The sequence below is a fragment of the Tubulanus polymorphus genome, chromosome 9, assembly GCF_964204645.1.
Source record: "Tubulanus polymorphus chromosome 9, tnTubPoly1.2, whole genome shotgun sequence".
Taxonomy (NCBI): domain Eukaryota; kingdom Metazoa; phylum Nemertea; class Palaeonemertea; order Tubulaniformes; family Tubulanidae; genus Tubulanus; species Tubulanus polymorphus.
In genome coordinates, this window is record NC_134033.1 from 16,442,091 (window position 1) to 16,465,635 (window position 23,545).

The window sequence follows — 23,545 nt, forward strand, 5'->3', positions numbered from 1 at the left end:
TGTAAATTTCGTTAGATTTTTTGATTGAGTGTCCCTTACAGACCCACCACACCTGCCGGGAGCGAAACAGGGGGTTTGATTTGGAAATCGGAAATCGAAGTACAGATATAGTTGTTTGCTCGGCGGTCTAATTTACAGAATTTTCTTTTTTAAATCGAAGTACACAGCTTTAGCGTAGTGGGTTCGAATCCCTTGACGGGTGAAGATGCCCCTATAGGTGCAAGCGAAAGCGGTTGTGTGAAGACTTACTGTCTCCTCCACCCGGTTTAGTTGCTCCGTCGTCATTTCGACTTTTCTCGAAACTACCCAAAGAACTGTATATAAGACTATTCGATGGTGGCCGCGGTTGACACCCGCATAGAATTGTTGTAATTTGAAAGAAACTCACGCGTTACACACACGGCCATGTGATACTCGGCACCATATCCGTGTTGATAAATATGTTATCAATCACATTATAAATCTAATGTTTGCTTGAAATACACATTATGCATAAAACCACCACGTATAGATATGTACGAGAGACTTGGTGCGCATGTATTGCCTTCAACATTCAACAAGGTATGTAGACTTGTATATACTACTAGCACCGTCTTGGACGGGGAGGGGTTGGGGTGGGGGTTGGGGACGGGGAGGGGTGGGGACGGGGAGGGGTTGGGGGTGGGGGAGGGGGAGGGGTTGGGGGATTGATGTGGAGATATAAACAGCGTTACATGTCAATGTGACTAGAGATCCTATGAGATCGCCCTAGTTTGTTGATTTTGTTTTTTGAGAAGTTTCATCTATAGAGGCGATCGATCACTAGTATTACCCGACAGGTCCGAAATGCCTTGGATACAACCAAAAAAGTCATTTTTTCAGAATTATTCTTCAAACCCTTCTTTTTGCACTGTCGACAAGTTGCCAGATTATTGAACAATAATTTCTAGGTAAATAGTCAAATTCACCCACTGGATCCGCCCCTGATAATATAGAAAACATAGTTCACGAATGTCCTGAGGAGACATCAGTAGCAATATGGCTGATGATGATGTTATGTATTTCATTTTGTTACGAATTACACCCCACCCATAACCAACCGTCCTCGATGTGTCCCCCAAAACGCCTTGAACCAATTTATATAGTTATCTTGTTAGGCCCTTTATTTTTCTAGCACACGTCCCCCACCACCCCCGCTTTAAACATTTTCTCTCAGTATAGGCATCTTTTATCGTTTATGATAAAAGATCCGTTGTTTCGTAAATCGTCGTCAACTCTCATCCCATAATTCTTAATTGACTAAAAAACCCGTATTGCGAGATTATATCAAATCGTGTGTAAAATCGAAACTACCCATCAGCCGATGCTACTACATATCAGTCGTATAGACGAAGTTCATATTCATTATTTATCATTACGATTATTAGAAATATTGATGTCATCAGTATGATTAGGCATGAAGTAGTATGCGAAAGCTTACAAGTAAGTGCTCAAACATTATCCAGAGTATCAAAGTATTGAATCGATTAGAAATATTGTCTGATAATTTTTGATTTTCGGATTAGACCGTTCCAAATTAGACCGGTCTAAACTAGACCGGTCTAATTTGGAACGGTATTTTTGCCCGTGTGAACGCTTGGTCCGCTCTAAATGGGACCGGACCAAATTTAGACCGGTCTAAATTTCGTCGTGTGAACGCGCCTAATGTATTGCTGCATCGCCGGGATATGTCGATTACTTCGGTAGTTACTGAACACCTGATAACGGGCATGAGTTCATTTTCAATGAATTCTCCCAGTCAAATTTTCACTCGTTTCTTGAAGGAAATCGACTAGTTTTCTTTTTGCGAATGAACTGTAATGATATCGCGACTTGTGGGCTGTTTAGGCTGAAAAAAACCGTACCGTTTCTCCTATAATCGATCGCTGGTCAATTTTGCAACCGCTATAAAATTCATTTCTCCGCTGGAAATCTTTTCTAAACTCAACAGAAATGAGAAGCGAGGTATCAATTTTTCAGCCTTCGCTCCCGGAGTTTATGAGGAGATTCTCGTTGGAGTGAAAAGGGACTGAACTGATTATCACAGTCTCGTCAGGTCCGAGTGTCTAGTACACGCAGCACGCAGCTAAGTCTATCGCGGATCGATACCGTATCCGTAGGTTACAGTATTAAAGTGGGTTAATTGCTTCTAACTGCAGGTTGTAAACTACAATGCACATGTTTTGATGACGTTTTGTGTGACTGTTTAACATCTCTGATTCGTAGCATCCTCCCACGGCAGGGATTCGAACCTGATGGCATCAGCCTCGGCACGAAAGGGTGGCAATCTCGATGCCATCAGGTTCGAATCCCTGCCGGGGAGGATGATTCGTGGTGACTAAGCCAGGTTATCATTTATGTACGGTAACGTCTAAAGAGGGCGCCAATAAAATCGTAACAAATATGTATACATTAACTATTTACAATACATGTACATCCGAGTTGTTGGTAAAACTGCTGACACTACGAGCCGGCTATTACGCCGCATCACAGTAACGCAGTACAACCGCAGTACAACAACAACGCCGTATGTGTAGCAGACGACAGAGACATGCGAAATCTCGCTACTTCAACACAACACAAAACATCTGCACCACCGTGGCGCGCGGCTGTTAGTGAGTGATACGTTCGGTGTACGGTGGACTGGTGTGCGCGTCGTGAAATCATTGAAAACCGGATAGCGCGGATACCTGCGTGAATGATCCATCACCCAGCGACCGCTTCATCGATGGGAAAACAGCGCGAGAGATTACATGTGGACGATTCAGGAATGAATGGCAGTTGTAACAACAACATCATCATCAGCAGCAGCAGCAGCAGCAGCAGCGGGAGCAGTAGAAGCAGCGCAATGGACTACAGTTGATCTCCTGATTACTGCATATTGAACCGCTCAATGTCAACATGATTCCGTCTAAGATTCCTCTTAAGCGCATTCTATACAAACTGCGGTCTAAAATTTATTATCATGTGCGTTCGTATCACGGTGTAAGTACCAGGGGTCTGTGTGTATAATACTAAAATGGGCATTCGGCGATCTCGGGAGAACATATGTCACCGCATTGACACAAGGTTATATATCGTGCATCGTGGCCTTGTCACATGTGGTCAATGACGAATGCCTTTTTTTGAAAGGCACTTTACAGTTTACCTCTTGACAGTTTCGAGTCGCCGCGGGCAAAAACGAGGAGCTTCTAAATACTCGTCAAATTGAGGGTTAAGCCAATTTATTTTGCAAATGCAATAAACATGCACAGGTCAGATGGATTGTTCTACCGTGTAACAGCTCTACATCTATACATCATAATCATCAATTCTGGAGTCGGTTGCTCAAAAGTTAGTTAAAGCATGGACGCATAAACTAGATCTAGTTTATACGCCCGTGGTTAAAGTCAATGGCTGCACGGATACTTGCCCTTTTTCCAGTATATATGCCCTTTTCATTTCTTCGTGCTTCTGTCAAAGTTTGTCCCCTGGATCCGTCCCTGTGGCTGGACGAAACTAACCCTTTATTATTAGTACGCAGGATTTTATATGATCTTTACCATCGGACGGAGAAGTGTATCATTAATAGGGTCGTCATTATCTCTTTCATTTACTTTCAGATGGCTTGGAAATTGCTGGTGATTCGAGGCCTGAAGATCGGAACCGTTATTCTATTGCTGGTTACCGTTTACCACCTGTTGACCGGAAATACCCGCCAAAGTTTGCAGCGCATTTTCGTGACGGTCGAGATGGACGACGTCGTCGAGGACGTGCTGCTGGATGACGTGGATTACGACGTGAAGAAACACAAGGTCGAGCCGGGTTACGTCGTGCCGAACATCATGCACTACACCTGGTACGACACGCGGCCTGAAAGACTTCGGTTTCGTTTTCACCACCTGATCAGCATGCTCAGCGCGTACAAATACAACAAGCCGCAAGCGATTTACCTGTGGTACGAGATAATGCCGCGAGGTCCGATCTGGCGCGAGGCGTTGGAACGAATTCCGGTGCTGCATCCCATTTATCGCAAAGGGCCCGCCGAGATTTTCGGCAATCAAATCCGCACGCCCGAACACCAGTCGGATCTGGTGCGTTTAGAGACCGTTTTGCGCTACGGCGGGATTTACACGGATTTGGACATAATCGTGCTGAAATCGATGGCGCCGTTGCGCAAGTTCAACACCACTCTGGGCAAAGAGGAAGATGATAAGCTTTGCAACGGCGTCATCATCGGCACCAGGCAGGCGAAATTCTTGAAGATCTGGTACAAACATTACCAGACGTTCGACGATAAAGTATGGGGCTATCATTCGGTGCAGCTGCCGGCGATCTTAGCCGAAAAATACCCGGCGCTCGTGCACGTCGAAGAGACCAGTTTACACCGACCCAACTGGCGACCGGAGAACAGACGCTACCTGTACGAACAGGGCCTGTTTTTCAACTATTCACAAAACTACGCCGTTCATTTGTACTACCGCTGGTATAATTACGACCACAACGCCGAGGATATCAAAACGTTGGACAGCACATTGGGGCGCATATTTCGTCAAGTGTATTACGGGTCGCCGGATTTAATGGGAATTCCGAAAAATGTATCGATTCCGACGCGAGTCGATGCATTGTTACCAGGATAATCAAAGAAATAGCTCATGTAACTAGTGATGTAGTTTGCGGGGTCCTTGTTTGTGAACCTAGCGATGTAGTTTGCGGGGTCCTTGTTTGTGTACCTAGCGATGTAATCGATAGGTTTGTAGGGGTCCTTGTTTGTGTACCTAGCGATGTAATCGATAGGTTTGCGGGGACCTAGTTTCTGTACCTAGCGATGTAATCGATAGGTTTGCGGGGACCTAGTTTATGTACCTATCGCCGGATTGGTATAGGTTTTCCAGGCCCTTATGGCTTCTTTTTCCTAGTTCTTGGTAGGTTTGCTTGTGCCACCTAGTCAGTGTTATATTTTTTAAAATAGAGCGTACGTATTTTAAGAGCGTTATAGTGTAAGTAACTAAAAGCGCGTATTTTGATGTAGGGTTACCACCGTTCCCTCATTCGAAAGCCTAGCGCCTATATACTGATGCGCCTTGTTCAAGTGGACGCTTTAAACACGAGCGCTCAAAGGCGAGTAGTGAGGAATGCTTTAAGGTACCTAGTACTGTATTAAGTGCCCGGAATCATCGGCCCCATTGTTTCTCGTGATAAATGGTTGGCACAAACCGACCCCAAAGGACGTTCTCGATAAAGTCATTTCTTCCAGACTCTGCTGACCACCAGACCGGACGACCTTCCTTAGTGTGGGTCGATACCAAATTACCTACCCATCAATTGTAAGAACTCCACCGTTTGTAGCGTCCAACAATCAGCGTCTATTGGTTGATACAGTATTGATTTGTTTTGGAATGTGTAATAAATTTTCAAATGATTAATTTGTGGATGACTTGTTTTAATTTCCATCGATCTCAGTGCCTTGATTATTTAATTACCTTAAGCTCAACGCACACAGTGCGCAGGGAAACGCACAGAAACGCCGTGTTTCTCGCCTTGTCCAACGCACACGACGTACTGGTATCCTCACTTGCCAGGGTTTGTTTGTCTCCTGACGAACGGATCTGTTCGGCATGGACTGGTGCCCGCCCACGATTTCGTGGGCGGTGGGTGGTAATAGACCAATGAAGGATTTTGTGGCCAGGGTTTGTGTTGTTGTGAGCAAGCAAGGATGGCCCGTATCCGAGTTTCCTTGAGTCGTATATATCGGGCTTTACTTGTCGTTGTTGTTAAGCTTAAAATCGGAGGGACGAATCGATGCTCAGCTCCGTGAATACATCAGATCCTGAAACTAAACCACAGTTACGTAGGGGATAGACCTGCAGGGCCACAGTAGCCTCGGTAATTCCAGGATTCGAACCCGACTGAATCTTTTGGATGCCGTATAAACCGTTACCATATGCATTGGTTCTGTGTGCACTGTACGTCATCAATTTTGCCCTCTCAAAACAATGATTACAAGTTTGTATATAATTAGTATATTAACATATATTTCTAATTTCATTTTCGATTAATTTTGATGTGAGAGGATGTTCACTGGCATCATCGATAGAATGCACTAAACCGGTTGCCGGTCCAAAAATAACTTTTTGATCATAAATATTATGTATTTCATATCATGACTTAATATCGACAATGTTAAACGATATTTATGTGATTTCAAGGCGTCAATAAACTTCCTAGTTAGTTTTCTTAAGATGTTCACGGCGATTGCTTTGAATCCACCTTATGATTCAGGAGGAACGGCGACTGACTTGCATCTTTACTCAGCGTGGTTAAAACGAACGCAGATCAAAGGGCTAATCTGGGGTCCAGGGAAATTAGTCCCCGGCTCCTAAATGTTTAGGTACCCTCGCAACTTTCAGGAAATCTTTTTCATTTGATAAAGAAATATGAATTTTCATCCCTCATGACAGCCGTAAAAAGCCTTGGAGAACACCAACATTTCGGCTTAATTTTCCAGGCACGGGAAGCCGCCAGTCACACCCTTCGCTCGTTTCACACCTTAGCGCTCACTACTGACTGGATGCCCTTTGCGATTACCTTTGTGCCCTTCATTACCCTGGTCTCCACCTTCCAGAAAATCCTAACTCCACCCTTTAGATCTGAGTGTTTAATTCTGCGTTGTCAGTAAGTGAGCCCAACGGAATCCTGCCGTTAGGCTCAAAATGTCAGGATTCGAACCCCTAGTTGTTGGCTGCTTCATCTTGACGGAATTTTGCTATTCTCGAGTCTACGATATAACCCGTAGGTCGCATCTGTGTCGTCATAACGAGGATTCCGTGATTCTGAGGTTTACGAAACAACCACAACTGAGTACGACAGCAGCTGATATTCAGTTCCGGGTTTCCTCGTTATTGTTTTGGGTCGGTCGAATAGGAATAAAATCGCGACGACGGGAACATTCAGATCAAACAGGACTGGATATCTTCAGGAGTTGCAGGATGAGCTCGCTCTCTGTTTCACCCAGCACTGGCAGTGGTTGTCTCCACCAGTGATCTCCGTCGCTCTACGATCCTAGTGTAACCAACTGTGGTACATCAGACACTAAGATTCTTGGTGAAGCTCTCTGTAAAGAGCTGCTGCTGTATCGTCAAACTGGTGGTAAGTAATGACCGTCGTTTTCGTGTGTGTAATTTTTCCACGCCCACGGCACAGGCTACGTACAGGCTACAGACACAGTACACACCTGACCCACAACCAGCCACAGCAACAGCGGGCCCGGGCCTGACGCAGTCAGTGACGGGACACGACGTCTTTGACCCCGGCCCAGTATCCTGGTACAAAAAAAAAACAACTTTATTTTTGTATACTATATGATACTGGGGTCAAAAACTGTCCGGGTCAGGCCCCTGTGAATTTTGCACTTTTTATGGCATGCTCAACGTCAGTGAACGCTGTTTTCTGAATTGACACTTTTTCTAAGTGAGATTGACTGTGACCCGCGCAGGGGGAAGCCACAGCATCAATTTACTGAATGACATTCTTTTAATACCACGTTTTAAATGAAATTGAAGTAAATTCACGGCAACGTATTAGAACCTGTCAAAAATCGGTCGCGGCAATCATAAATTGCTTCCAACACATCTGCTTTCTGTTCCTGAGGTTTGTGAAAATTTCCTCCCAGAGAAAATCTTGAAATGGGGGGAGGAGGCCCGGGCCTCTCGGGTCCCACTCTTGATCCGCCATTGATCATTAAACTATTATTACAGTTCTGGTAAATGATACAAACTCATTAATTTGGAATTATTGAGTATTCACATTTTTATGCTCTCTCTAAATAAAAAATCTGAAATTTAAAATCCAGATATCAGAATGCAATTGTGCATTATGAAATTGTGCATTGTTTTTACATTGTTTAGTGTAATGATATTCAATGCTTGAAAATCGATACAGTGTCTGATTCTAAATGTTGACTACACCACCCTTAGACCTGTTCATTGTTTTCAATGAAATATATATGTTTGAATTCAGTGTCATTCAGGAATATTTCGAAAAGAATTAACTCTAAAAACGCGCGTTGAAAGGCCCCTTCTTCAGTCAGTACATCGCAATGTCAAAAAGCACATTCTTCAAAAGGATAAAGGAATGCACGAAAGAATGAAACGTGATTTTAAAAGTGGAAGTATTCAACGCTTTACGTATTGCCCAGTGGTATAGGCTAATTCCGGTGGAAAATTGAAGAGGGTTTAGTAAAAGAGAGAGAGAGAGAGAGAGAGAGAGAGAGAGAGAGAGAGAGAGAGGAGAGAGAGAGAGAGAGAGAGAGAGAGAGAGAGAGAGAGAGAGAGAGAGAGAGAGAGAGAGAGAGAGAGAGAGAGAGAGAGAGAGAGAGAGAGAGAGAGAGAGAGAGAGAGAGGAGAGAGAGAGAGAGAGAGAGAGAGAGAGAGAGAGAGAGAGAGAGAGAGAGAGAGAGAGAGGAGAGAGAGAGAGAGAGAGAGAGAGAGAGAGAGAGAGAGAGAGAGAGAGAGAGAGAGAGAGAGAGAGAGAGAGAGAGAGAGAGAGAGAGAGAGAGAGAGAGAGAGAGAGAGAGAGAGAGAGAGAGAGAGAGAGAGAGGAGAGAGAGAGAGAGAGAGAGAGAGAGAGAGAGAGAGAGAGAGAGAGAGAGAGAGAGAGAGAGAGAGAGAGAGAGAGAGAGAGAGAGAGAGAGAGAGAGAGAGAGAGAGAGAGAGAGAGAGAGAGAGAGAGAGAGAGAGAGAGAGAGAGAGAGAGAGAGAGAGAGAGAGAGAGAGAGAGAGAGAGAGAGAGAGAGAGAGAGAGAGAGAGAGAGAGAAGAGAGAGAGAGAGAGAGAGAGAGAGAGAGAGAGAGAGAGTGGTGCAGCGAAACCGCAGCAGCACAGCGGATACGACCGTTTATATTACTGCGTGCTTGTTTAATGTAGAGTTGTATTAAAGCAGGTGACAATTAGTGTCTGGGACCTCGGTGAATCAGTGCGTATAGCTTTGATTTGTCGCAAGCTGTGTCAAGTATCGGGATTAGACCCCATGGAATAGTGGAATTACGATCGTGTCGCTAGTGGAAATTTAATCGAAATGAATAATTCAATTCGTCATTATTTTGCTCGCGCGAAGGTGACTGGCGTTCAGAAAAAAAACATCTATTATTCGGATCTTTGATCGGATTTAGAGGGAGGGGGAGAGAGGGAATGAATATTTACAAAGAGCAAGCGATTACTATGGATAAATACCCTTTACATTTATGTCATTTACGAAATGAACAGCTTGTACAAACAAGTCGTATAGATTTCACTTGTCAGCTCGTGCTGCTACTCGCATTATTTGAACCCGTACTTTACGACCTGCGCCGTATTACGGTTTTCGAATCGGTCTGCTGATTTCTTATAAGTCTATGTAAAGTTTATGTAAACACGACTATGTTTAAAGTCTGGAGGCCGCGCGGCGACATAAATCATTACAACCTAGTTAATGTTATCGAGTATGATATAATAATGATTTCAATCAGGTGGCCAGATTTTGCAAGAAAATTGAATTCACTCCGGATTATAATGCGCAGATTTTCTAGCTGGTTTGAGGACGTAGTACGTAGGGGGGGGGGGTAGGGGGTTGCAATCTGATATGTTTCAGTAAAGCTGGTTTGTATGTAATATCAAACTGATTCTATTTCATTCAATTCTAATTCGTCACCGAAATCAAAGTCCAAACGGTGGCATAGTTTATGTACACACACGAGGATGGAATTTACCCAAAGTTTCTGTTGTCAGTGAAGTCAAGTATAGGTTCCAGTTGCACAGATGTAAATTAGAGTTAGCTCTGAACTCTGTATCCAATTTTATAGTTATGAGTTAAGAGTTATTTCTGTACTCAATTGTGCTGTTATAGTTAACTCTGAACTCAGGATCCAGTTCCATGATTGTGAATTTTGAGTTAACTCTAAACTCAGGATCCAGTGCCCCGGTATTGAGTTAGAGTTAACTCTAAACTCCGGATCCAGTGCCCCGGTATTGAGTTAGAGTTAACTCTGAACTCAGGATCCAGTGCCCCGGTATTGAGTTAGAGTTAACTCTGACAGTGAAATACAGGATCCAATTCTTCAGAGTAAACTTTCACTAAAAAGTAAAAACATTGGAAATAAACTGATTTGTACTTTTTATTCTAGTCGAATTTTGATTCTCTTCGGAATAAACTTTTTAAAACTTCTCATTTATATAGAAACATCTTGAGCTGTCGTGAGGATGTCTACGAATGAGGAGGAAAGCGAGGAGCTCGATTCGAAGGAGTTTCCTCCTTTGCCTAAAGATGGCATACCTTATGACAAAGGATGGGCTTGGTTGATTGTTGTTGGTGAGTATAGAGACAGATATCAAATTCCGGATGATATCTGGTATTGATCTGCACTCATTGCACACTTCACATATGTTCAGTGCTTCACCTGAGAAACATGAGACATTTCAAAAACACTTCATTTTAAAAACACTTCAGCGTTTAATATCTAAAAGGGTTCCAAGCTGAAGGGGGTTACAGGTTCCAAGCTGGAGGGGTTACAGGTTCCAAGCTGGAGTGGTTACAGGTTCAAAGCTAGAGAGTGTTACAGGTTCCAAGTTGGAGGGGTTACAGGTTCCAAGCTGAAGAGGGGTTACAGGTTCCAAGCTGGAGGGGGTTACAGGTTCCAAGCTGGAGGGGGTTACAGGTTCCAAGCTGGAGGGGTTACAGGTTCCAAGCTGGAGGGGTTACAGGTTCCAAGCTGGAGGGGTTACATGTTCCAAGCTGGAGGGGGTTACAGGTTCCAAGCTGGAGGGGTTACTGGTTCCAAGCTGGAGGGGTTACATGTTCCAAGCTGGAGGGGGTTACATGTTCCAAGCTGGAGGGGGTTACAGGTTCCAAGCTGGAGGGGTTACTGGTTCCAAGCTGGAGGGTTACATGTTCCAAGCTGGAGGGGGTTACATGTTCCAAGCTGGAGGGGGTTACAGGTTCCAAGCTGGAGGGGTTACATGTTCCAAGCTGGAGGGGTTACATGTTCCAAGCTGGAGGGGGTTACAGGTTCCAAGCTGGAGGGGTTACAGGTTCCAAGCTGGAGGGGTTACAGGTTCCAAGCTGGAGGGGTTACAGGTTCCAAGCCTAAGGGGTTACAGGTTCCAGGTTCCATAACTTTAATAAGATGATTTGAAGGTGATTTTGATGTTGTATTGTTGTAGGTAGTTTTACGATGCATGCTTTAGTCGTCGGTTTCAACAAATCGTTTGGAATTTTATTCGTCGAGTTTCAATCGATATTTGAATTGACGTCTGCCACAACGTCGTGGATCGCTGCTATAATGATGACCAGTTTAAACCTCGGCTGTAAGTTAATACACCATTCTCTAGATCGGGCCCCGTGTTAACGGAGTGACCGCCACCTGAAAAATCAGGGAATCAGAAAAATCTAGGAAAAATTCCTGGGAAACCTGCGGAATTTGACAAGATTTTCCAAAAACATCGAAAACTGGAAAACTTGGGGAATCAGAAAAAAAATCGGAAAAAACTTGGGGAATTTGACAAATTTTACCGAAAACCTCGAAAACTCGGAGAATTCAGATAATGCTATTGACCACGTGTTTCTTTATCAGTTCACCTAGATTCACTCGGGGAATTTTGCGTAATCACGTGGACATAGACGCATTCTCGTTGTTAAATGATTCTCCATTATTTTTTCAGCTCTCGTCGGGACGACTTTAAGCGATCATTTTACTAGTCGCCGGATTGTGATAATAGGGGGCGTTCTAATGGGTTTAGCTCTCGTGTTAAGTTCGTTCGCCAGCCGTATCGAGTATATATACGTTACCATCGGCCTGGTTTTTGGTAAGTTCCATGATTAGAAAGTTGTCCGGAATTTATTTCAGTTTCCTATATGTTAAGTTCATGAAGTAAGTACACAAAGCTAGAACGACCTACGTTATGTACGACCTCATGGCTTCACCTCGGCATGTATTCAGGGGTTGTTCTTTTGGGTCAGGACTCCTGCCTTCCCGTCGACGCGGAGATCTTTAAACTCTGTAAATTTGACACTCATCCTCTCGGAAAGCGCAAATTTACGGATGTATTTCTCCAAATATGTCTAACACCGAGGGTAGGAATCCCGCTAAAAGCCTAGGATGCCTTGCTTTATCTGAAAAATGCCCCTTTGTCATTTCTTCTGCACGACCCCTGCCTTCCAATTTTACTAGATCGGCCTTTCTTTCGACACCAACCACTAAGAAGATTACGCCTTTAGATCCCTGAAAAGCTTGTAGTAACAAAGTAAAACTTTCTGGCAGTAAAATTTCGATTATGATTTTCAGGGATTGGTTGTAGTTTCTCGTACGGTCCGAGTATCGTCATGGTCGCGTATTACTTCCACGATCGAATGGCGCTCGCGAACGCCGTGTCGGTCAGTGGAAGCGGAATCGGCGCGTTCGTACTTCCGCCGCTGGTCACCGCTCTGATCGACGCGTACAGCCTGAAGGGGGCGCTGATCGTCATCGGCGCGTTGATGCTGCACATGTGTATCGCGGGCGCGTTGTTTCGTCCGACGTCGTATTATCGACACGCCACGACGATGACGACGACCACAGCGCCTTTATTGTCGACGGACGGAGTAAACGGTCGCGAAAAGAATCGCGGCGATTCGCAGGCTACGAGAGAGGAATCGTACCACACGTCTTACGACGAGATTTTATACAGATGCAGTAAACGGCAGCTGCGCGGCAGACGAGTCAGTCTGAGTCATAATGATTTATATCAGCAGCAGCAGCAACAGCAGCAGCAGCAGCAGCAGCATCGGAAACAGCACGAGACTTTTATTTATTCGAGTTATAAAGATTTAGTGATTTCAACTGTGAATATACGGGCTACGGATGGCCCAACTGCGGACAGCCGGGTCACGAATGTCCCAGCTGTGGGTACCCTAAATGACTCTGACTCAGCCCGCGCCCCGGCGGCGGTTGATGCTAAATTCTCGTGTCTCCCGTGCCGCGTGAAAACTAAAAGCTTCCTCTCGAATTTATTCGATTTCTCGTTGTTTAAATCGCCCGTGTTCGTATTGTTGGCGCTCGGTTGCACGTTGCAGAATTTCGGTTACGTCGGCCAGTTCCGATTTTTTCCGGCGCGAATGAAAGACCTTGGTATTCCTCAGATGCAGAGGGCGCTACTGTTATCGATTATGGGTGCTATGGATATATTTTCGCGTCTGATAATCGGCGTTCTAGCCGATTTTCCGTTCGTCAGAATGAGAATAAAACGCTATCGAATTCTGGCGTCGGCCATATTTTTACTCGGATTATGCGGTGTATTGTGCCCCCTAGCGGTGACTTTTCAGACTAATATAATCTACGCGGTATCTTTGGGTGTTTGCGGAGGTGTCAATCAAGCGATGATGGGCGTGTCTGTGATGGATCTGCTCGGACGGGAAATGGTTTGCAAGGCCTGGGGTTTATTACTGCTACTGTATGGAATGACAAATATCGGTGAACCAATCATTTTAGGTCAGTTTGAAATCGATATTTAATATTTCCAAAATCATTATAAATATCAGTCAGCCAATTGTCTATTTATCTGACGAAGCTGATCACATATTCAATATTGGACATTTTGAAATTCAATATGGCTATCAGTCAGCTAGTTGTCTGCTTACCTGACTAAAGACATATTCAATGTGGAATATTTTAAAATTCAATATGGCTATCAGTCAGTCAGTTGTCTATTTACCTGACAAAGCTGATGACGTATTCAATACAGAATATTCTAAAATTCAATATGGCTATCAGTCAGCCAAATTTGCTCAATCTAACTCAAATTCGGCGAAAATATCATTCTATATAACTCTGACAAATTCGTTATAAAGGTCTTTTTCTGTAATTTTGACTCAAATCTGTAGCTTGGTCCTTTATTCTATATACAGTCAACCCCCGATATACTGTCCTCCCATTTACCACCACCCTCGCCTACCGCCAGGTGTTCTCAATGTACATCTCTATACAAATACATAGTAAAACACCCCCGATAAACGGCCATACTTTCTATATCGCCAAAATTGTTCTGCACCGATGAGCGGTATATCGGGGGTTGACTGTACTTCATGACACGTTCCAAAATCGGGAAAATGACATTTATTTTTGTAATTGTTAAATATTTGCAGGTGCTCTGCGCGATTCGACGGGGAATTACGATTGGACGTTTCGAACTTGTGGTTTCAGCGTGATCGCCGGCAGTTTGCTGATATTCTGTGAACATTTCGCTCTGAAACGTCGAAGCCAACTCAACAAAAACAAGAATCGTTTTTGCTGTTAATTCAACGGTGAAAAAATGGACTCCTGGACTTGGTTCAATAGTCCATGAGCCGGGTCCATAGTCATGGCTTAGACTTAAGACCAGTCAAAGACCGTCTTAGATCTATAACCAATCTATCAACTTGAGACCAGTCTTAATATTTAAGACCACTTTTGATTTAAGTCTCGACTATGGAACCGGCTCCAGGGCCCAGTTTCACAAAAAGGCTTAACTCATAAATCGATTTAATTTCTACATTAATTCAGTTTATCTTAAATCGATTTAGGCCTTAATCATTTTTATGAAACAAGCCCCAGGGTCTTACGGGTATTTGAAAGTTTTGGAAGATGGGAATTCATTTCCCCAGGCCCCGAAAAAGCTCTGGAAATTTTGTTTTTTTCTGTACGGCCGGTTATGGTTAATCAGAAAATGGTCGGGAAGTAAAATTCTACCGAGTCGAGAATATACACAATATCCGTGTAAGATGAATAACAAAAGAAATTCCACTATAGATTCTGCCGAAATAACAGCAAATAATACCCCAACAGTTCGTCTGATGATGGCTAATAAAATTTAGCTGAAATGCTGCTCGAAATATATACCATTTCACAATAGAGCGTTTAATTTTTTGGCTGAATCTATCGTGCGATTTCTCTCGTCATAAGATTCTCCTCTTTTCAATTTTAGGCCGTATGCCTAAATTTCTTACTACACATTTGATAACAAACTTCATGAAAACACTTTGTCGCTTGGTATTGATAATCGGCTTTTATTTAATTATTTGAATGAGCCTATAATTGCCTGTTCTAGGTTGGCCTCGTGTAACACTCGGGGTATATGAAATGTATAATTCGGGTTTGGAAAATTTATGGAAAATGAAATCGGTAAACCCGTAAGAACCCTGGATAGTCGTTGGTTAAATTTGATTCTGCGATCGGTTTATCACCAACGTTTTACCCTTGAGGAAAACTTAACCGATAGAACTGTAGAACCGGGTCCTGTATTTTGAACTAGAAGCTTTGATGGCATCAGTTTTTATTCGAGCATAATGTGGGATGAAATAACGTTCTAAATATGAGTTCAGTTTATGGCGGGGAAGGGGTTAAATTATTGTACGCTCAAATGAATTTTGTACCATGACGCCAGGTAATGTAAACATGTTTAGTCCTTGTAAACGTTGAACCTAGGCTAGAACAGACTCTAGTCACTCAACTCGGAGCTTTTCCGTTGAAAATCTCTGTCTGTCTGACTGAATGAATATTATCTGAGTTGGTTGGGATCAGATACAACGAACATCTTTAGTTGAGCGGGTCTGACTTCAGTGGAACCTGTTCTATAAGAAATTGTACGTCAGTTGTTCGCAAACTTTTTGGGACCAACATTTAAACGTGATAATGTTGTACCGGTGATGTATTCTTGCATTAACAAAGCTATGTTGTACCATCTCAGGTGATAAATATCTTAAATATCTTAATTGTTTTGATTGTTGACTTCTGTGACAATATTGATAGTTCTTTTAAATATTGATTAATTTGCTTGATTTTAATAATAATGAATAACATTATTATGAGTATTGTTATCAAACCTATACTTACATTGTTAACCAGAATTTCATATGCGTATCAGACCAGAATTATTGATCCTTTGATGAAATTGTGCAACGGGTAAAAAACCTTAGTCATAAAATCTACTATATTTTTTTCACTGAAAATGAATCAGGTTTGTTTTATTTTGTCTCATTTTATATTTCTTCTCGATGGAAGAATCTATCGATCCCGCGATACCCGCGATACCCGCGATACCCGCTGTGCAGAGGCGATATCACTAGCGAAACGACTGTGCGACATCAACTTTAAAAACTTCACTTTCGATTTTCTTATATTTGCAATATCGTCCAATGACGTAACATTCTAACGAAACTAAATTTCGATTTCACAGAATGATAGAATAGCCCTGTACGCTCTCACCCAGGGTCCAGATAATAAATTCAAAACCCACTATATGCACTAAAAGATCAAAATGAATTTCATCCTGACGATGATCTCTAGTGACAGTTCGAAACGTCATACATTTGATTTTAATTCCTGATGGATGAAATTCGTTTTTAACATGTTGTAAAACACTTTTCACTCTTCAAACCTCGAAAGATCTTTGTGTTCAAGTGAAATGAAATGAATGTCCGCCGAAGCTTTTGGTTTTGTGATGCAGAAAATGTTTATTTGGAACAGCTGCATAATGCTGACGGATAGCGGTGACGAGCAAGGGGTGGTTCATCCGTCCTGGAAGTGGAAGTATCCTCAAATGATTTCCATCGCTCTATGACCCTTTGTACCCATCTGTGGGACATCAGACACTAACGTTCTTGGTGAAGGTGCATCAGGACTCCTGGGGGCCCTTTTCATCGAGACACATTTCATTGAAAATCCTGCAAATCTGACAACCCTTGAAAGTAGACTTTCGGATGTGGTTTTCAAAGTATACATCTTAATTCGAGGGTGGGGCCCAGCCAGGGACATTTTGACATGGCTGCTTAATCGGAGAAATACCTTTTATTATCTTCTCGGTCCCCACTTTCAAATTTTCTAGATAAGCCGCCCCTATGAAAATAAGGGGCGGATCCAGGGCCCTATCTCGAGGGGTTTCCGAATTGTGTAAGGGCACTCACGGAAAAAAAGGGCAATTCACATCAAACTTGCGGTTTTCAGGGGGCACTAAACGCCAAAAATGCCAAACGAGGGCACATTTACGTCTAATCCATGGATTTAGGGGTATCTCCAAGGGGCACAGACAATGCTCGACGGTATTCCAGAACCCCCTGGATCCGCCCCTGGAAGAGTTCAGAATCCAGGCTGAGGGGTACCCATCGGGTCTAGGCTAAGGGGATGCAGAGTAGAGTGGGTCCAGGCTACAGAATTGGTAAATCCATGAGATTTGAGTTTATACGTAAGCATTAAATCTTCATTTTGAGGAATTGAACGTATGACTGAGACCTCTGACGCTAGCACCTGCCTCGGGCTGAGACCTCTGACGCTAGCACCTGCCTCGGGCTGAGACCTCTGACGCTAGCACCTGCCTCGGGCTGAGACCTCTGACGCTAGCACCTGCCTCAGGCTGAGATCTCAGTCAAGCAGTACAATATTCATTGCCATAACAGTGATTTATTGTCGGGTAATTCGCGTAATTTACACTTGAGTGGAAAGTGCTTCTTTATCGAGTGGTTGTAAATAAACTCTAAAACTATCTGCGAGGCAGCCCTGAACCCCTTAACCCCCCTCCCGTGGAGTATCGTGATAAGATAATAATCGCCAAGAAGTGCGTATTCCAACCTCGCTTACCAGGGCTTCTGCTTGCTGACGAGGAGAGCCTGTTACATTTATCGTGAATAAACTGTGACCCGCAATATTCATCCTTAGTCATTTACGTGACATCTCAAGTTTTATCAGTATCTATATAAACTATTGACTAGGACTGCCGCAGGGTTGGACTAAGGAAATAAGAAGCTCAGGATCTAGACGAATATAGGATTTGTCGATATCCCGTATTGCGGTTCAGCGTGGTTCTGTCCGTCGGTTTTAGATATTTTTTCAAGAATATGGCGAAAAGGTGCTCATTTCCGCAAGGATCAGTGTCAAATTTGCAGCAGGTTTTAGTACAAGCTCTGTCTTGACGAAAAGGAGACAGCATTAATGGGAAGGCAGGACTCATGATATTACTTTCGCAATACGAACCTGTGTTGCCATAATCGGTTTCTTTTTCAGCTTCACAAAGAACTGAGAGCGAGGAAAAAAACCATATTTATTAGAAGAAAAAACTAGGAGAGTTACAGTGACGTCTGACTAATGCTAGAGACATTTGCAAAAACCATTTCAATTTTGCAATTATTGGCTCTAAGCATTTTGAGTAGAAACGTCGTTAAGTCTTGCTTTGTATTTGCTGGGTTTTTTTAGACAGTCAGTCTGGGTAAAAATGATCTTCAAAGTTTTTAGCGTTTAGTTGTTTGCGTTGTTCTGCTTCAATTTTGTCCAATTTAGTAAACGTATAATTATGTACACGGTTCTTAATTCAAATTTCGAACAACACTCATTATCATAAACCGTTTTGCAACTGAAATGATCACGTGTGCGTAACTACGCGTAATTTGTTACTGTCTAATTTAAGCTGTGATTAAAGTCTTAAACTGCGATTCCGTTTTTTAAACAAAGATTTATCGAGTTCTGTTTGGCATAATTTCACTTTAAAAGTAATTGACGCGATGAAACGTCGTCTTGGTAAAACTCCAGGGTAAACGCCTCCAATTATAAGAGCCGAAATTCACGAGGCAACTTCATTTCAAACTCAACGGATTCTCGTCACGCGCGCCCTCTCACAACCGGTTACGGTTAAGGGTGATATTTACGAGCGATACGCGTGATTCGGCGGAGTAAATAAAACGGTTTTTTCTATCTGAAAGATGCCCAATTATTTTCGCAGCAGCAGAAACTACCGAGACGAGTTTTTAAAGACTTAATGAAAGTTGATAATGTTTTGTATGTAATTAGACACAGACGGTACAGTGCGCCAGGTGAACTCGACTTAACTGCTCTTTCTTTTAACTCAGTTAACAAGAGTTCCTTCTTCGATTTCACCATTTTTTAAACTATATGTAAACAAATCCTAAAACAAATCGTGCAGATCTATCAGATAATCACCAGGTTTCTAAGATGCGATAACAATAAATAAAACCCCAATTTTCTAATGAGGAATGACACAGTTTGTTATCACGAATAACTTATCAAATATCGGAGCCTTCCTTTGTTGTAACGAAGTTCCACTGTCTCTGAAGCACCGGACTGGGAGTAGGGAGGAAGCAGCCGACAATATGATAGACCCATAATTACACATGACGTCATTTTTGCCCGTTAAGAACGGACTGGCCATGCATAGATAGAAATACACTCAATCTTTATTGTTCCCTAGTAATATATAAAAGTGCACCATCGGATTGTTGACGATAAAATAGACAGTACAATGCGAGAATAAAGATTTAGAAATCAAAATCGAAATAAAGATGTGATAACATAGCGTGCATTAACCAGCAAACGCGCAAGCTATATACATTCACACTACAAGCTTTGACATTACAACAAAAGATAATGGTCATTTACACATTTTGGAGACCTGTCATGTGAATGACTGTCAATATGGCGGTTTCGGTCACATGCAATGAGAGCAGTCGCTGGCAAGTGAGGAACTACAGTTATCCTGAATGTAATCGCTATTATGGTTTCTTTGGTCTCGTTTGTTGTAATTAATTTCATGTTCTAGCAATAAACTCCGGAAGTCGCGTGATTGATAATAACTCGCCCGCGCCGACGAGCTCTTCCGACATTGACAAGGTCGCCGATAAAACTCTTCACTAAAATCCCGTTTAATCTCGCGAGATTTATCGTTATTTGCCCGTTACGGCTATACGTCAAGATTAGACGAAACGTGATTTCTAATACCGCCTCCAGAGCAGCGGCACTAACTCTCCGGATGATCGCTCGCTTAACCAAATATTCATCCATCTTTCCGCAAACATCTTGTAATCTTTCTTAACCGCCACTTGTGAATACATTCAATGTACACATTACACTTTGTGAAATGGTGTTTTATTTTTTTATTTTCTTCACGTGCAGTACAACAACAGCAGCAGCAGCAGCAGCAGCAGTAGCGCAGTTTTCTGAACGCATTCAACGGCGTACAAACCGCCCCACAAGGTTAACAGATCAGGAACGAGTTCAGGGGGACTTATGAGACTTGTACAAGTCCATCAAATCCTTTTAGTGCCCGTTTTCATTATGTCAACAAAGATAATTGGTGCATTTCAGTGAAGGAGTACACCTAATATTGCCTTTCTGGACATCACAGTGTCCTTTTTTGGACTTCGCAAGTTCTTAAAAATTAAGCCCCGCAGACACCGTTTTGGACATCAAATATGAAAAGTCCTTCACAATTGGCCTCTGAATCCCCTGAAGATCTCAACGATTCGCGCAAAGCTCTGAAAATTATCGTATATTCAACGATATTGGTCTAGATCCAGCCGCTGGTCCGCTCAATAATAAACAGTCGACTCCTCAGAGTACCGGTCAAAACTGTACGGTTAACTCTTTCTAAGCCTATCTCGTCAACTCGGAAAACCGCTCTCAAATCGGACAATTTCACTAAAATACATAGTCGGAAAACCCTTTCTTTTTAATGATTCTCAACTCTGTGTGAAATATCGCAAATCCGAACGCTACCGAGTATCAGGCGCGGTCTAATACTTCTCGACAAGGAGCTGAACAATATTCACGTCAATTATTTTTTACGAGCCGCGCGCGCGCCAAGCCGTAATCTAATTCAGTTATTTTTTTACGGAACATCCTCGCGTGCCAGTGTAAGTTAAATCAGATGATATTTTTTTTGTTCACGTCGTCATTCTGGTTGCGTGGTGTGCGTTGTTGAGTTGAGGGACCGCCGTCGATCGTTTCTAGATTTAATCTGACGCCATTGCAAACTGCGCCTCGGATTCCCGACGCTCGTATCATCATCGGTTTGCCGGAATAACCGCGTTCACAAATCGCATTGTTCTAAGTAGGATATATAGTGGATTTATACAAATTTTCAGCTCACCTGCCGCAGCCGGTGTTGCTCGTTTTACAGCGATAGTTCGATACTTCCGTAATTCACAGGACGTGAAGAACACGATTGACAGAAATTAGAGACTAGTCAATTAGTAATCTCTATAATTAGTAACCTCAACACGTCCACACGTCTATTCGCCGGTAAGTGGTTGATGATCTAAATCTATTTGATTTGTTTCGTCTGCTGAATTTGTTAGAAATTTGCGGCCGGTTGCCAGACGGTAGTCGCGCGCGCCGCCGCCAGTCGTGATAGAGACACTCATACGGGTAATCAATCGATAATCGGTTATCGATCAGATCCCGATCAGATAACGTTAAGTTGGCCATGTTTTATTGGAACCTCGCTTGCCGCGGTACGCTCTTCTAATTGCCGATCGATCGACTTGTAGTTGCATTTGCGAGAGATCGATGCTCCCCCATCCCTAACCCCACGATTGTTTTCTCGTTTGCTCGTGAGATCTGGCAACCTCTTGCCCTCATCTCTCTCTTCTTCTCTCCTCTATACCGTCCTCTTCTCTCTCTCTCTCTCCTCTTCTTTCTTTCTCTCTCCCTCTCTACCCCTCTTTTTGCTCTGCTCTCTCCTCTTTCTCTGCTCTCATTTTCTTCTTTTTCTTAATTCCCAGACTCTCTCTTTCACTCTTCCTCTGCCTCTGCCTCTGCCTCTGCCTCTGCCTCTGCCTCTGCCTCTGCCTCTGCCTCTGCCTCTGCCTCTGCCTCTGCCTCTGCCTCTGCCTCTGCCCCTGCCCCTGCCCCTGCCCCTGCCCCTGCCCCTGCCCCTGCCCCTGCCCCTGCCCCTGCCCCTGCCCCTGCCCCTGCCCCTGCCCCTGCCCCTGCCCCTGCCCCTGCCCCTGCCCCTGCCCCTGCCCCTGCCCCTGCCCCTGCCCCTGCCCCTGCCCCTGCCCCTGCCCCTGCCCCTGCCCCTGCCCCTGCCCCTGCCCCTGCCCCTGCCCCTGCCCCTGCCCCTGCCCCTGCCCCTGCCCCTGCCCCTGCCCCTGCCTCTGCCTCTGCCTCTGCCTCTGCCTCTGCTCTCTCTCTCTCTCCTCCTCTTAAACAGTGGACACTCGTGATCCCCGGTGATGAATGAATATCAGAGGAGATCTGTTTTTGCTTTATTCATTTTACGGTGACTGAACACAATGCGTAATGCCTGCATAACATACATACCAATGAGAGGTCGTTCGAGTTTTTCCGCGACACTAAAACTACGATCGACCCGTCATCACCAGCCCGGTGATTCGGTTCTTACAGAAAAAAAATGTCCTTCGTGTCCAAACCATTTCCGAGTTAAAGTTGATTCTTTGGGGCCACACGTCGGTGCACAGTCTAGATTTAAAAACTAGATTTAGTTTCCCCAATCTAATAGCTTAAGCTTATTTTTGTTCAATAGACAATCTACAAATACAATGTACAAATTAAACGAATTTTAAAATCGAGAATTAATTCATGCAAATAATCTAAAATCTAAAATACACGACGTTTCGATCTCGCCCTATAGAGATCATCGTCAGGTGTGAGATCAAAACGTTGTGTCTAATTTTTTGAATAAATAAATTCTCGATTTTGAAATTCTTGTAATTTTCACATAGTTGGTTTCTATCTTATTATCCATTAACTACGTTTGAGTGTGGTTACTGTACCGTTTTCGATGTGTTCTGTTATGTCGCGTGCGGCGGCGGGCTATATAGGAAAATGTGTTAGAGACACTATCGCGTTAGATATATCAGACATCATTGTAAACTCGGTATGAGATAATTGTCTTGATATATCGTATAGGAGTTGTTGTTGTGGAATGTTGCACAAGAGAGAACCATCTGGGAAACGAATTGCAACTTCTCCGCGAGTTACAGCTACTACTTATGATAGTGAAATATTAATGAGCGATTCGCGCATGAAAGCATAAATCAACACAAGGCCTACTATTCCGTTACTACTAGGTCAGTCATATCCGTTATCTTTCGCCATGGGTGAATGGAGATCTATAGCACAGATTAATTTACTACGTTTGACTCGAGAAAAATAAAGGAGCGCATAATATCTCAATCACGTTTTACTATATTCTACTCCAGAAAAATAGGATAGTGGGATGTATGCAGTTTGATGATCAGAAAGAAACGTGGGATTCGAACCCAGATATATTCTAGGCAACGAGTCACGACGGTAAGACCATTGAGTCATAACCGCTTCGATCCTAAATGACGTTTAGGCGAAGGTATTCCACCCGTGTGTAAAATGGGTCGTTAGTCGCCTGTATCAATCCCCTAATCGATCGTGAAAAAATCTTGCCGTAATTAAATAACGATCCTATCGGAATCCCAGCCGTATTCAGTGTTGTTATCATTAAACTGTAAGCCGGCGACTCCCGAGAATTCAATTGTAGCAGATTAAACGAAACTTTATTTATGAATAGTTGGTTTAAATTAACGAGTGTTTGGTATGAAAGACGAATGACCTATCAGATGGGAGATATATCGTATGATTGTTTTGACTCGACCGAGAGCACCGGTAAAAGTTTCTACTTTAATCGATTCGGCTCCTGACAGTGATGGAGTTTCTTTCTGCAGTTCTCCGAGCCGATCTCCATCCCGACAATTGATAGTTTGAATCCTGACAGTGACAGAGTTT

General features: G+C 43.3%; 2 protein-coding genes across 4 annotated transcripts; both read left to right on the forward strand.

The window, feature by feature from the left end:
• The first annotated feature begins 485 nt into the window (after positions 1-485).
• On the forward strand, positions 486-5,860 carry LOC141911026 (uncharacterized). Its single transcript, XM_074801972.1, has 2 exons — positions 486-561; positions 3,621-5,860. Exons 1-2 carry the CDS (start codon positions 514-516, stop codon positions 4,635-4,637), a joined length of 1,065 nt encoding a protein of 354 aa, XP_074658073.1. The 5' UTR covers positions 486-513; the 3' UTR covers positions 4,638-5,860.
• Positions 5,861-6,904: 1,044 nt separating this feature from the next.
• LOC141911125 (monocarboxylate transporter 12-like) lies at positions 6,905-15,947 on the forward strand. Of its 3 annotated transcripts, none has more exons than XM_074802086.1 (6): positions 6,905-7,146; positions 10,210-10,341; positions 11,193-11,336; positions 11,691-11,834; positions 12,314-13,495; positions 14,149-15,947. In XM_074802086.1, the coding sequence occupies exons 2-6, from the start codon at positions 10,233-10,235 to the stop codon at positions 14,298-14,300; spliced, it is 1,731 nt and encodes a 576-aa protein (XP_074658187.1). In that variant the 5' UTR covers positions 6,905-7,146; positions 10,210-10,232; the 3' UTR covers positions 14,301-15,947. The 3 variants fall into 3 exon arrangements, with proteins under 3 accessions (XP_074658187.1, XP_074658189.1, XP_074658188.1); XM_074802088.1 differs by lacking the exon at positions 6,905-7,146 and adding an exon at positions 8,964-9,111; XM_074802087.1 differs by lacking the exon at positions 6,905-7,146 and adding an exon at positions 9,506-9,578.
• Positions 15,948-23,545: the final 7,598 nt, after the last annotated feature.

Excerpts from the sequence above, each read along its gene's own strand:
- LOC141911026 (XM_074801972.1), top strand. The coding sequence starts at position 514 with ATGTACGAGAGACTTGGTGCGCATGTATTGCCTTCAACATTCAACAAG. Across the intron at positions 562-3,620 it reads TGCCTTCAACATTCAACAAG|ATGGCTTGGAAATTGCTGGT; the intron begins GTATGTAGACTT and ends ATTTACTTTCAG.
- LOC141911125 (XM_074802086.1), top strand. The coding sequence starts at position 10,233 with ATGTCTACGAATGAGGAGGAAAGCGAGGAGCTCGATTCGAAGGAGTTT. Across the intron at positions 10,342-11,192 it reads GGCTTGGTTGATTGTTGTTG|GTAGTTTTACGATGCATGCT; the intron begins GTGAGTATAGAG and ends GTATTGTTGTAG. Across the intron at positions 11,337-11,690 it reads GACCAGTTTAAACCTCGGCT|CTCTCGTCGGGACGACTTTA; the intron begins GTAAGTTAATAC and ends TTATTTTTTCAG.